The sequence below is a fragment of the Zootoca vivipara genome, chromosome 2, assembly GCF_963506605.1.
Source record: "Zootoca vivipara chromosome 2, rZooViv1.1, whole genome shotgun sequence".
NCBI lineage: Eukaryota > Metazoa > Chordata > Lepidosauria > Squamata > Lacertidae > Zootoca > Zootoca vivipara.
Window position 1 is genome coordinate 42,124,668 of NC_083277.1, and position 14,437 is coordinate 42,139,104.

At 41.7% G+C, this 14,437-nt stretch overlaps 1 protein-coding gene across 1 annotated transcript in view; it reads right to left on the reverse strand.

The window, feature by feature from the left end:
• Positions 1–14,437, reverse strand: part of NCKIPSD (NCK interacting protein with SH3 domain) — a 94,286-nt gene that overhangs the window by 41,268 nt on the left and 38,581 nt on the right. The window contains exons 3-5 of the mRNA XM_035106417.2: positions 13,458–13,653; positions 5,973–6,060; positions 863–1,461 (exon numbers count right to left, since the gene is read on the reverse strand). Coding sequence (XP_034962308.2) covers positions 863–1,461; positions 5,973–6,060; positions 13,458–13,653 — 883 coding nt within the window. The remainder of the gene's footprint in view (positions 1–862; positions 1,462–5,972; positions 6,061–13,457; positions 13,654–14,437) is intronic.

Sequence of the window (14,437 nt, forward strand, 5' to 3'; positions counted from 1 at the left end):
TTATAGACAACTGTTATTTTTATAACACTAACTCAGTCTATACCAACCAGGGTCATTAAGTTGCTGCCTAAATCATCTCCGATTTAGGGTTCCAAACTATGCAGGCCAGAAATAACTATGCAGTTATTTCTCTGTATGCCTAACCCTACGTTGCCAGTGTATTATTTACCAATAAGGATGTCAACAAGACTGCATGATCCCATTTCCTTTTTATTCTGTTGCTCTTCTGGCATGTAAAGTGTTCAGTAATTCTACCATCTCTTCATAAATAAAGCCCAGTAACCGAACATGAATTCTGCTACTTTCAGAGGTGACAAATACACCATAGAGTAGGGATGGGCAGAAAGTAGGATATACTGGTAGATCTGGGTAATTTGAAGCAGATTGGCAAGGATTACTGACTCCCAATTGTTTAACAATTCCCGGCCACAAATTATACTTCTGATGCACCAGGGGGCAAGGGTAGTTAGGAGCGGATTCTTGTCTGAAAGGACTGTGACCTCAATTCAGCTTGGGTTCTGGAATCAAATTTCTGGGCTCAAAATTATTTAATTCTTATTCAATGCATTTTGCACCTGGCTCTGATTGGTGGATCTTGGGATTCTAGAACAAAAAAATCAAGGACATCCTGCTAGTCTGAAGTTCAACCATCTGACATATCCTCAGGGGGTGCGAAAAGAACCACACAACCCTCATATGCTGGACAGAATATGATCCACGCTGCCTCAGTCACCTAAATACTTGAGCTCCCAACTCTTGTTACTGCCTGCCCACCAAAAAAAAAACCCAATGCCTTCTAAAAACAAAGTTTATCAGCCAGTAAGCCACAGAAAATGCTTTTCAACCTATGTATTTTTCCTACCTTGCTTTCCACCAGTGAGATGAGAATCTGCTCCATGATGCTATTAGTGGCAGGAACAGAAGTTTGAATATGGCCAATTACTACACCAATGGCAACCCGGGAGAGCTCATAGCTGAGATTCGTGTTCCTGCGGACGAGTTCAATCAATTCGGCACCTATTGTCTTTGGCACAGATACTACTAGGCTTGGTGATTCATGATCTGCATCCTCTAGATCAGCTGACTTTTTATCTTCCGGGCAAAGGGAGCCAAAATCCTCTGCCTCCGCAGGAGCAACTGGCACAGTCTCCTTGGCTTGTACGCTCTTCTCATCATTTGCACCCAAAGCCCCTGCTTGCATGGGCACTTGTGGGGCAGCCCTCTTGGTCTGGGGTGATTTGCTTGCACTCCCATGCTTTCTTTGCCCTGGAGGGCTAATATCCAAGCTGTGCGATGCCATCGTGTGGGCACTTCTGCTGGGGACAGGGGGAGGGGTGTTGCTGGGGCTGGGAGTAGCAGTCGGGAGAGCAGACTCTGTTGAGCCAGTGTACAAGGTATCCAGCGAAGTTGTGCTTACAGAGGAGGCACAAGAAACTGACCCAGAGGTGATTTCAACTGCGTCTGAAAGGCAACGATTAAAATGTCTTAGCAACAGCATCAAAGGAAAGGAGGGGGGAAAACAAACTGCAGCAGCAGAGTCCATTAAGAAGCTCATTGTGCATGCTTCCAAAGTAGTTTAACTAGCCTTCCTGGTTCACTTATCTCAAAGCAAAATTGTATTAACTCTCTCTTGAGTATTCCTGATCACTAACCTCTTTACAGCAAGGGAGAAAAAGCTGCTCTGCAGACATGAATTTTCTTCAAAGATCCCAGTGTTTTTATTAAAAAGCATTAATCTGTGGGTGGAAGAGATTTTCCCCACAGGAATAGATGCACTTTTTTTTCTCCTTCATTTTTAAGCATACAGCTATTACTTTTGAATAATGTTTCTTACATATTTCAAATTACAAGAGGAAAACTGCCCATTGCTGAAGCATCCCCCTTTTCCTTTCTGCAGCTACTTTCAAGCACCAGTTGAGAATGTACTATGTACCGAAGTCAACAACAGAGATCATTAGGTAAAAGGTACTGACCGCCACCCCTCTATAACACTTGTGGCTCATGGGCAAAACTTAGCCTGCCAGGGCTGTCCATTTGACCCACAAGGTTATTTCAGGTAAGCAATGCCCACTTAACATACGCCTGAAGTCACAGGACGTTAAGTGAGGTCATAAGATGTTGAATGATGGGCTTTGCAGGCCCTTCTGGCTGACTGACAGTCGCCAAGTGCACGGCTTACAAAGTGCTTCACGCAGCATTTCAGAAGTGCCCAACAATCAGTTGGATGTTGGATGCTTGGAAAGCACTGTGAAGAGCACTGTGTGTCAATCACCTGGCATCATTATGTTGTCATATGACTGACCAGTATGTGGTCCCATCCACCTGACAAACCTAGCCTGTGGGGTGGAGATAAAGGTCAGGCCCTCCAGGCCAAAAAGTTGTGCGTGCCTGACCTTTAGCTTGTTAACCAACACAATGGGATGTTGGTTCACAAGGTTTATCCTAAAATTGGTCAGAGATCTTCCTCCTGCATGGAATTTCTGGATGCCCTTTGGTTTTCAGTAACAAAAAAACCCTTGCATTATATTACAGTTACAGGTAGGTAACCGTGTTGGTCTGACATAGTCGAAACGAAATAAAAAAATTCCTTCCAGCAGCACCTTAAAGACCAACTATGGTAAGTTTTTTATTTTGGTATGAGCTTTCGTGTGCATGCACACTTCCTCAGATACACTGAAATAGAAATTATATTACAATTAGCTCTTGTATGGCTGGCGTTGTTAAGAAGTGAAAATAACCAGTTACAACTTTTACAGTTAATAGGAATGGCTTGTACCTAATAAATACGTATATATTTATTTATTTTACTTATTAGATTTGCGTAATTTATTTTCTTTAGCAATCTTGCTGGTTAAGGCTTTCTAAGTACCATGCTAGTTTTGTGGCAGTAAACTCATACCTGCACAAACCTGAATACTCAAGGCAAATCAAGCATATATGTACGAGCAGTTCAACTGCTGGAATGGCTTGCTTAAGATTCTGCCTGCATTCCTTCACTAAGTTTTATTCCTTATCTTTCCAAAATAGGCTACTATAGACCCCACAGTCAGTCTTTCATTGCTAAGACAAGGAAGAGTATACATAGTAAATAGTGACATAGATGAACAACTTGAGAACCTTATCTGTAAAAGTAAAGAAGCAGTACTTTCAAATGGCAACAACGCTGATTCTAATTCTTGATTAATTGTGCCACCCTTATGTTACCCACCACTCTTAAAAACCAAAGGGGGACAGATTTATTCTCAATTCCCAAGAATAATTTTTAAATTGCTAATGAATCACTTAACACGCTCTCATTGCCTTGTACTCAGCACACACGCCTAGCAGGATCCGGCTCCAGAATATTTCCTTTACTTTATTATTTTTTAAAAGAAACATTGGTAACCTCTATACCTACTGATCTCTTTTCTATACAGAGTAGGACTCAAGTAACGCACAAGTTTAAGTACTGTACTTTATTCTTTTTGGCCTAAGTCATAATACTTAACCAACGTTTGTTTTCCTTACACCAAGTTTTCAATGCTATCATTTGCCTGGTTGCTTCAGTAGAGTATAAATTTCCCCTGGGTGACTAGGGCTGATCTAGCATAATTCCTTTGCACCTAATAATCCAGCATGATTAAATTTTAAATAATGAAACTCATTTTATGTGCTCAATCTGGTACTAAGTAAATTATTAGTACCTACACGCAATCCAATACTTTGACCATCACACCTCAAGCCTCCTGTTTGGTTTTATAAGCAACACGAGTTGCTTTTGTTGTATTTGCCCCACTATGTGCCTAGTTTAGTAAGGTTCATGGTTCCTTCCAACTTTTTTGGATTTTCAGCCATCTATCTCTGAAGAGGAAACAGAAGGGGAAAAAATTGGACACAGTTTCTTCCTAGTGCCCTTGATTCTAGATGTGTTGGGGTTACTGTTATTGAAAATTTCAGCTTGAATCTATACATGCACCTAAAAAGGCCCTTTTGCTCCTTCTTCACTTCTCCCTTTGCATAAGCAGGGGAAGCAGGCAGAAAGCCAATGGTAAGATGCCCAAACTAATGGCTTAGAAGCAAGCCAGATATGGATCTATGGTTTAAAATTCACCTCTAGCTCCCCGACTTGTTTGGAAGGCATTAACCACAGTTGCCCATTTCAGACATAATGGGAAGCTTTGATTAACTGCAATTTCCTGGTTTGTTTTACTATGTGCATGAAAGGAAGAATGAAGCAGGGACAGAGGCTATGTGTACAGCTGTTATAACTATGGTTAAAAGTAGTCACAATGAGCAACCCTGGTCTATGACTTAGGCTCAGCTTCCGACACTCAAACATTTCTGATTACAAGGTGACAAGTGGGTCTCACTGGTGACTTAAAGGGGCAACACTTAGCTTAGGAACCTTAACCAGGGTTAAAGCTATATTTTATGTCTGCACTGGGCATTCCTGAAGAAAATAGTTCCCGTTGAATAAGGTTGACCTTTTGGATAATCTATTTTTTTAAAAAAAGCATAGCACCGGAGAATTATCTGCTTTGTTCTCAACAACACTGGGCATTTCGGATTTAATGAACATACATCATTGACGGCCAGCAGTTACATAACTGACACACCCTCCTGGTAAAAGCTGAAAGAATATGGTTCCCGAGAGCACCGCTTCTATAATGTTCAGCTCCAAACAAAGAGCAGGATGGATTGTTCCCAGAAAGCTCAGTCTTAATTGAGGCCTTCATCATTGCATTATTAGTGGGCTCCCCCTGGTGATCTATGGAATTATCACATCCTGGTCAGGGGGAAGCTGGGATTCTCAGTACACTTGGTTGCAGTACTCCAAAGAAGAACAAGAAGTGCTTATGCACCTTAGCCAAACCAACTAACTGCACAGAGGCATGTCTGTCATTCAAATACAGCCAGGTCATTTGGGAAAGACCAACCACTGCCACTTCCAAAGTTCAGCTCATCTGAAACTGACTAGAAAGGAAGGAGGAGGATTGGTGGTTCCCATGAAGCTATTTATCATCAATCTCTCAAGTTCTCCCTTCAAGTTACTACCAGAACCAAAATTCTTAAGGTGGGAGCCATATGCACATGTATCTCTCTAACTGACAAAAGATGGAGAGATTCCAGCAGTTTTTGGAATACCTAAATCCAGCCACAAAGGACACAACGATACACCAATCCATTTCCAAGCTTTCTAAAATATGCATGTTTATATTGTGTGATTATTCATGCAAATCTTCCCATGATAATAACTATAAGTCATAGGACTGGTGGGTGTTTTTTTGGGGGGAGGGGAATCATATGGGAACAGTCTGAAGTTCTCAACTAGCTGAAATCACGCTAGATCAGAGCTGTCCAAACTGTGTGTCGTGACATGTTAGTGTGTCGGCTGCAGTGTGTAGGTGTGTCATGCAAACGCTCTCCACACTGCTTACAGGGCTGGAACAGGCTTAGTTTAATCTCCGGTTTGCTAGTAAAACCGAATTACTGTGTCGCGAAATGATGCATGTCTAAAAAGTGTGTCACCAACATGAAAAGTTTGGAAAGCTTTCTGCTAGAAGGTATTAGAACAATTGGAAAAATCGTTCTAGGACTGCAAGCCTCCTTCAAAGTTCCATGGCAAAAAATACAAAACCAAAACATTTGGAATAAACTCCTATCTATAATATACTCCTTTCCATCTTGTGGAACACACACAGCCGGAAGTAGCTCAGTGGTACGTTACCCACCCCACACCAGATGTTTATAGGGCAGGTGGGCGTGGCTTGGCCAAAATGACCTGACAGTTCAAACGGGGAGGCCTGGTGGGCCTAACCAGGCCTGTAACTCAGAGGATCCCCACCGTGATGTAGACATAGCTTGATGGACCAACAGCCTGACATATTATAAGTAAGTTTTCCACATTCCTAATCATTGACAACCAAATAAGTTAGTTGAGCAATGCATCTGATCCTCAGTGTCATACAGCCGCAAAAAGCTTTTTTTCTTACTTTTAGCAGAGGCAGCCATCTGTGTGTTTTTGTATTTCTCTGGCGGTGGCGGAGTAACAGGAGCAGCACGGCGTGGCTGTGGTGGGATCTAGAAGAAAAGATTTTAGAACAATCAAAGGAAGTAGTGAAGACAGACGCATCAAAAAAATCATTTTTTTCTCTATGTGCACAAATTTGTCCCAATATTGCTCTTCTCATTCCTTAAAGATGTCGCTGGAGGATAGTGATGTTAATAATAATCAGTTTCCTCCAAGAGCAAAGCGGAACCATCTGAACGTGTCGCTTTCCTCCCTCCCATGGACAAGACAAGCAGCATGTTTAATTGCTACGTTCAGCAGTGCGCTGCGCTTGTGTTACACAGACCTGTCAAACACGTACACTTTGCGTTCCTCTCAGCCCCTCCACAGAGGCAGCAAGCCATGTGCATATTAGATGCATTCGGAGCGATCCGTGCAACAAATTATGCTCTCTAAGGGATAAAGACAAAGACTAGAAGCATGTAGGTTTTCTTCACATTAATGCATTCAGAGCATTTCTTACTGTAACCGGAAAAAAGTCTCAGGCTAGACAAGGCCATTTACAATGCCATTCATTCCCTGCAGAGGCTCCTGACAAGGAAAGCTTTGACTTGTGCACAGTGCTTAGAGCTCCCTACAGCTAGCACACTTCCAAAGTCACACAATTCTTCTGCAAGCAGATAAGGTTGGAATATTAATTGCGTAGCTTGATCAGGAATGCAGGGAGGTGAGTGGGGCAGAGGCTAGATTAGATAGTCCCTCTGTGACATCTGGATTAGACAGAAGTAGCTCCAGGTTTTAAGGCTCAATTTTCTTCTTTCGGGAAACAGGAGAAGCACTTCCCATCCGTGTTAGAAACTCCCATTGTTCTAGGCCAGGCATCCCCAAACTGCGGCCCTCCAGATGTTTTGGCCTACAACTCCCATGATCCCTAGCTAACAGGACCAGTGGTTGGGGAAGATGGGAATTGTAGTCCAAAACATCTGGAGGGCCGAAGTTTGGGGATGCCTGTTCTAGGCCCATTTTACAACAGGGGATTTCATTAGCGCGAGCAGTTTCTGAGCTCTGGGAGCAGTACTGCGCCTAAGATTTCAGATTAAAACTGCAGAGTGGAAGGAAAGGAGGACCTTTTTCTGCCTCCCCACTTTCAGCTACTCTCTGAAGACTAGAGAAGAGACCCTCTTAAGAAGATTAGGAGGGTGGGCAGGGGTAGGACTAGACCAGGCATCCCCAAACTTTAGTAGTTTGGGGATGCCTGGGCTAGACCATGTGAAAAATGAACATATTATTTTGGCTGCAGTTCATTCATTTTCAGCTTTGTAGTCTTCTTATAAAAAAGCGCGCCTAGACATTCCGTTGCTGTGCCTGTAACCTAGGCTTAAGGTGCCATTTAGCTCCTAGCTTTCATATCTCTGCTTCTAACACTGCTTCCCATTAGTGTTATAACAAAGGTGGCTAGCCAACTAGAGAACAGTTTCCCATCCAATGGCACACCCGTCATCCTGGGCTCCTTAACACAGTCCACTTTCCTAAACTTAAAGCTCTGAGGGGTTACACCTCCACAGGGGCCTGCACCTGATTTCCTCTATTTGGCCTCATTCTGCTCCCGGAGCTCCTGCCACTCAGGTGGCAGCTGGAGGCAACTCTCTTGACACCAACGCTTATTTGCAGGAGTCTGGATGGTGGAGACCAAAAATCTCACCCTTTGGGCCAGCACACTTCTCTTGCACTCTTCTTCCTCATCTGTGTTTGCCCCCTCTCTTCTCTCCCCCTCCCAGAAAAAAATCTGGACGGTCCTTTCCTTATACTTATGCAAATGCCTTTATATACTGATTATTATTTCAAAAATATCTAAGTAGTGTACAGTCTAAAACAGATAATGTATCATTAAAACAACAACACAACCTAAACCCCGTGAAATAGCAGTATAAAAAGTATATAAGGGGGGTGGGGGACAGAAATTCGAAGGTTTCAAATATCCTGGAGCCAGAGGCTCTGTCCTTCCTTCTCTCTGTTTGTTTTATTGGTTAGCTCCCCAAGAAAGAGTCCACCACAGCTCGTCCATCTTTTAATCCCATCTCCCAATCCATCTGTTCCTCCTTTGGCAACTCACTTCTTTCTTTCCCACACGTTGCCAGTGCAGGGCCCCCAGTTTGGACCACGAACCTAGCTTGGAGGATAGGGATGGCCCCAATCCACTGCACAATGAGTTAGGCATGCTTCCTTTGGTTTGCAAGTGTTGGTCTCGGTTTTCATGTCTTTAAAAAGTACAAACATAGAGATTGTTGGTGGGCCTTCCTAGTTGTCCCACCATTAGGTACAGCTTGCTGTGTGGTGATGTATGGTAGATTGTGCAATTCTCTGCTCTTGGAGACACCAATGGCTTCAACACTTCTGGGCTTGGGGCATCTACTTAAGACACATCTGTTCACTCAGCCCTTTGGTGGAAGCTGAGGGCTTTTTTCTTTTTTTTCCTTTTTTGCTCAAGGTCCTATTGCTATGTTGAATTGCATGTCATATCTAAAACCAATACTGTTTTAGAAATTATTGTTTTAATCTCTTGTTGAATTTATCATTTTATGGTCTGCTGCTGAATTCATCATTTTATAATGTGCTTTATAAATAAAGTAAAAAGAAGCTTTTTTTTAGAAGCCACACCAGATGTTCGGGACTAAAAGTCACATCATCTCTGGCCAGTGGCCATGCTGGCTGGAAACTGAGGGGGTTCTACCAACACCTGGAGGGTATCAGGTTGGGGAAGACTGCTGCTTTAAAGCAGTGGTCTTCAACCCCTGGGCCACGGACCGGTACCGGTCCGTGGATCAATTGGTACCGGGCCGCCCAAGGAACATTAAATACAATTAAATTAAAATTATTAAATCAAAACAATCTAAATAAAATATAAAAAATCAACGTCCCCCCCTCAGTGGGCCGCGAAACAATCAATTCCCCCCCCCTCAGCGGGCCGCAGTAAAATGATCAAACGTTGACTGGTCCGCGGCGATAAAAAGGTTGGGGAGCACTGCTTTAAAGGATGTTCAAAAGATACTCATTTGAAGAAAAATGTTTAAAACTTTTCATGTGCTTAGGCCAGCTTTTTTGTGGAACTCCATGCATCCCAAATAGCCAGCCGTTTGCATATTCTAGTGTAAGCAGCATATTTTGCAGAATAGTGATTTGCAAGTGGCAGCTTCATGTCAACGGTATACTGGGAATGATATATAAACATTATTGATTAAACAGCAGTGGGCAGGAAATAAAGGGAAACTAAAATGAAATACAGCTTTTGAACAAGACAAGCATAGCCTATGGTTACGTTTTGCAGAACATTTTACACTTAAATATTAAAAAGTTAAAGTTAGGGTATATGGAGTTAGAAACTAAAACCATAAAATGTGTTAACTTACGCCATACTTTGTTTCTGGCCTTTTATCATTCTGACAATCGTAATCCAGAATAATAAATAAATAAATAAATAAATAAATAGATAAAATGAAATGAAATTTTTAAAAATGAAAGATACTATTTAAACAGCTCCATCCCATTCACTACATTACCATAGTGAGGCCTATGTGTTTGCCTTCCACAGTCATTCTTTACTCCAAGCCCAGAATTAACAGTTACAGTTAATAAACACAATACTTAAAACCATGATGAAGCTCAAGCTCAGTCCTTTTTACCCATTTGAAAAATGGCAATACTTACACATGATTCTAACTAAAGACAACAACTCATTTGTTCATTTAGAAATTATTAGTATTCCATCCCAATAAATATCACACAAGTGTGAGTTAAGGACATAAAGGATGTACAGTGGTGCCTCGCTTAACGAATGCCCTGCTTAACGAAAGTTTCGCTTAACAAAAGGTTTTTTCTAGCGGAGGTTGCCTCGCTAGACGAATTCGTTTTCGTCTAGTGAATCGTGGTTTCCCATAGGAATGCATTGAAAATCAATTAATGCGTTCCTATGGGCAATTTTTTTTAAAAAAAAATTCAATGCATTCCTATGGGATTCGCTAGACGAATTTTTTCGTTATAAGAAAAGACCCGTGGAACGAATTAAATTCGTCTAGCGAGGCACTGCTGTATTTCAAAATACTGGCAAAACACCTCTTCCTTTCCCCTAAAAGATTATGTAAATGCACATGTACCAAGTCAACTTATATTGTGAATCCTTGGCATTCTGTAAACTTTACAGGCTCTGAAAACTCCTTGGTATGATGAGGAAGCAGCAGAAGTTGATTTTATATTATTTATTTAAGTTACTTCTTAGCAGTGCTCCAATAAAGAATTCTAGGGCAGTGTGCAAAACTGCAAATAAAAGTGCTTCACACCACGTAGAAACCAACAAATAAACATAACTAAATAAGCCAGGTACAGTGGTGCCTCGCTAGACGAAATTAATTCGTTCCACGGGTCTTTTCTTATAGCGAAAAATTCGTCTAGCAAATCCCATAGGAATGCGCTGAATTTTTTTTATTACTTTTTTTGCCCATAGGAACGCATTAATTGAATTTCAATGCATTCCTATGGGAAACCGCGATTTGCTAGGCGAATTTTTCGTAAAACGCATTCGTCTAGCGAGGCAACCTCCGCTCGAAAAATCCTTTTGTTAAGCGGAAATTTCGTTAAGCAGGGCATTCGTTAAGCGAGGCACCACTGTATTTTAAATGTTCCATTGAAGTCAGCTAAGAAAAGGATCTTGGTTCTTCAATGGTTTCCATCAAACTTCTCAAATTGACCCCTATTTGTTGATCTTCTTCTTTTTTACAAAATAATGAAAATCCTGGGTGGTGTTCACGAAATCTTTAAAAAAAAACCCAAACCAGGATGCAACACAGATAAGACAAATATAGTTTGTTGTTTTGCATAAACATGGGTTATTTTTAAAACTTCCGTCTGAAACTTCATAAGATTATAAAGCAACACCTTCATTATTGTTATAAAGGCTGGAAGCTCATCCTCAGGTGTAGCTGTAAGTATTCTTTGCACAGGCAAATGTATATATATATTTCTCAAATACATTCCTGCTGCTTAGTGTGCCTGCGGGCAAGAAAGCTCAACAGCTCCTGCTAATCCTCCCCTGTCAATACGCACAAGAATGTTTTTCTCCCAACCGTCAGATTTCTTCCAGTCTCAGAGCCCATGATGGTGGGTAGAACAGTTTTTTTAAATGGCCAGGAGAGGGACATTGTCAATACCACTCAGTGGTTGAAGAATTCTCCCATGTAAATGCCCCATTCCTATTTAGCACTACCAGGCAACACAAGCTTGGAAACGACATATTTCCATAATGATGTACAATTCTCCTCTCCATGTTGAAGCTGCTCGAGTTTCCTCTGCATCTACCCTTGCTTTGTAGAATGACAAGAATAGCCCAGTTTCGAACATGTTTGCTGCTTGCTGCTTTTCTGGACGTCGACCAGAAGTTAGAGCATATGAAATTTCAAAGAATCAGGTCAATTTCACGCTGCTGATGCTTTCTAAGAGAAGCACCAACAATAACAAGGGAATATTGGAAAGAATTTTTTTTGGGGGGAGGTTTGATGGCGAATCTACTTCCATCTTCCTTCTCTCCTTGCAATCTGGTTCACCATATCACAAGTCACACCCTTAAATAAATTCTGATCACTTCAGGTTTAGCATACCCTTGCTAGCTAGAGATTCTTGTGCAAAAAGGAGCACATGTCCCAAAATTCAGGAAATGCCTAGTATGGGGGGCTGAGAGCAGGCTGTCTAACAGAACGTGCTTCCTCCAAGTCCAAGGTTTCTGGGTTTGTTTGTTTTTTAAAGAATCTTTAAAAGAATCTGGGGAGGGGCATTGGCTCTGCAGGATGTGTGCCCCACAACACGTGTCCTCCAAACCCCATTGCCCCATCCTAAATATGGCAGCAATTCCCTGTTTACCTTTGCTAACAACTCTACTTGGGAAACAATGGTGATGACGGTGCCAAACAGAAGTCAATCTTAACAATCAGGAGAGCTGACAGGTTGGTATTCTTCAATTTGGATGTTCAAAAAGCATTTTCTCTCCAGCGATTCTAAGTTCATCATCTGTTTATCACAGTGCAAAGCGCATTCCATCAGGAGCACACTCAAAAGAGATTGTGGAGGATTTATAGCCAGATTGGGTTTGGGAAGCTCCCTTCCCATTAGTCAAGGCACTTCATGTTTTGCTAGAGCTTCACTGGCTCTAGAGGGTCATGATGGAGAATACAGATGGGGAGTGGATTTCCATCATTCATTTTTCTGTCTATAGAGAAGCATTCTCTGGCGTCTTCCAAAGGAGATCTAAAGAGTTTATTTGCCTTGAGTGTACAGTAGATATAAATAGATCGAGAAACAAGTTGTTACGGCAAGTGACATGCTCCATTCCATTCAGATGACCTTTTTTATAGTTCCCGTCAATATTAATGTCCTAACAATCACAAAGACAAATAACTTGTTGTTTCTGAAGGAAGAGTCTCCCTATTCCTTTGGGAGGGAAAGGAACCCATACTTTACTGAGCCAATAATTCCAGCAAACTGTACTATCACCTTCAGAACTCAGCCTACCAATTGAAAGACATACACGGGCATCAGAGAAGTCTCAGAATATGTTTAAATGTCTACAAAACTAAGTTTTCCTTCCATCGTCCCTCCCAATCTTTTTTTCCTAGTGTGCCATGGACCAGCCTAGTACTAATTTTTGTAAGCTGCTCCAACAGTCTTTTAGAGAAACAGGATATAAATGCCTTAAATAAACAAATCTCTGCTTACAAATCATATTTCCTGTGCTTCCTTCCTTAGTTTATCATTAGCACAGAAAAATTAAGGCATATTGCACAATGCAGTAAACTGGGGAACAAGCAGTCCCTGTAGTTAAAAGAACTTATCTGTCGAAGAACGGGCAAGACAACAAGAAACATCGTCCCAAATACATTTTCCCTACTTATCTGAAAAATCAGCATCTCTTTAAAAGTGAGTTACGAGACTGCTGAATGCCCTAATCTGCTCTCACAAATCTCTCTCCTATTGGCTTCTTCCTGGGAATTCCCAAAAGTTTTACAAATGAAAGCATCACATACAGTAGCCAGGTCTATCATAAGTTCACCTACTCTATAGTGGTTGTCAACTGTAATGAACACAACTTAAGAACTGATCTCAGGCTGCCGTTCAGTTAATATCACCTGCAACCACCTCCTTCATTCTCAAAATAGAACACTGACAAGAAGCAGCAGGTGGCATGTAACATATTTTCACCTATGCTCAATAAAATAATGCATGGGGGTTGAGCATCTAAATAGCTGGCAGTTCCAATAAAAAAAAAGCTCTTTACTTAGTCTCTAGGATCAACACTCACAGCCAGCTATAAATGGTGTAAGAGGTGGAAATTCCCTCTTTCCCACCCAAGAAAAAAATTCAACAGGATTAGCACATGGAGCAGATATCTTGTAAGATAAAGGATTAAAAATGCCACAGATCTCACCTGGTAAACACCGATTTCCTCCTCTTGGGGATCTGTGTTAGGCAAGCTATGGTGTCGCTCATATCCAGTCTTGCAGACGCCATTGGGTTGCCTGGCTAGGTCCAGGTGATGATCACTGGAAGATGGAGTCATTCCTTGAGTGGATGGTGAGTGACTTTTGCGGGAAACAGTTTCCTTCCGATGATGTATCAGCTTCCTGTCAATATAAAACAACAGCCATATTGAGGAAGTAGATCTCACAGGAATGGTCCAGAGTTCCAAAGCTGAAGTCATATTACTGAACTGTGAACACGGACTGACCTTGAAGAACTTACTTCAAGGGCAGAATGAATCCAATTCCACTGAGCTATCGAAAGCTATGGGCAGGATTCATCTAATGAGTGCTTTTGCAAGGTCTTCCACTTTCACAACAGGGCTCCGCCCCTCCTTCCCTGCTCCCCTAGAAACTGGGTCTGGAGGTGCTTGGGAGAACTCTCAGAGCAGCATGCAAGCGGGGAGGGGATCATTCCATCTGACAAGCTGAAAAGCTTCCACTGTGCAAAGTCGAATTCCTCCCAATGAATTTTCCCATCCCCTACTCATGGTGTGCAAGGTTTACTATTTCTTGCCCTTTGGTTCATGTTTCATGACATATTTGATGACAAAAAGATGTGTGCGAGGAAAGTGTGTATCTCTCATGAAACTAAAGTACCAATGTGGGGAAACAAACCTGTTTTGATTTTCAGGCACCAGACATTTTTAGCCTAGAAAACCACGAAGTTCAGTTTAGAGGAAGAAACTCTTTACTTCCCCTCCAATGAAACTCGATTGCAAACAGTGTGAATGCAGCATTTTAAGCTTTAGTTACCACCTTGGAAATAAAGCTTCATTGATTTCAAGATTACACAACTCTTTGGTATCTTGGCACCTGCACATGATTTGTGATAAAACTACTGTGGCTTTATCTTTTTCCTTAAATTTTAATACTTTGATCTGGAATA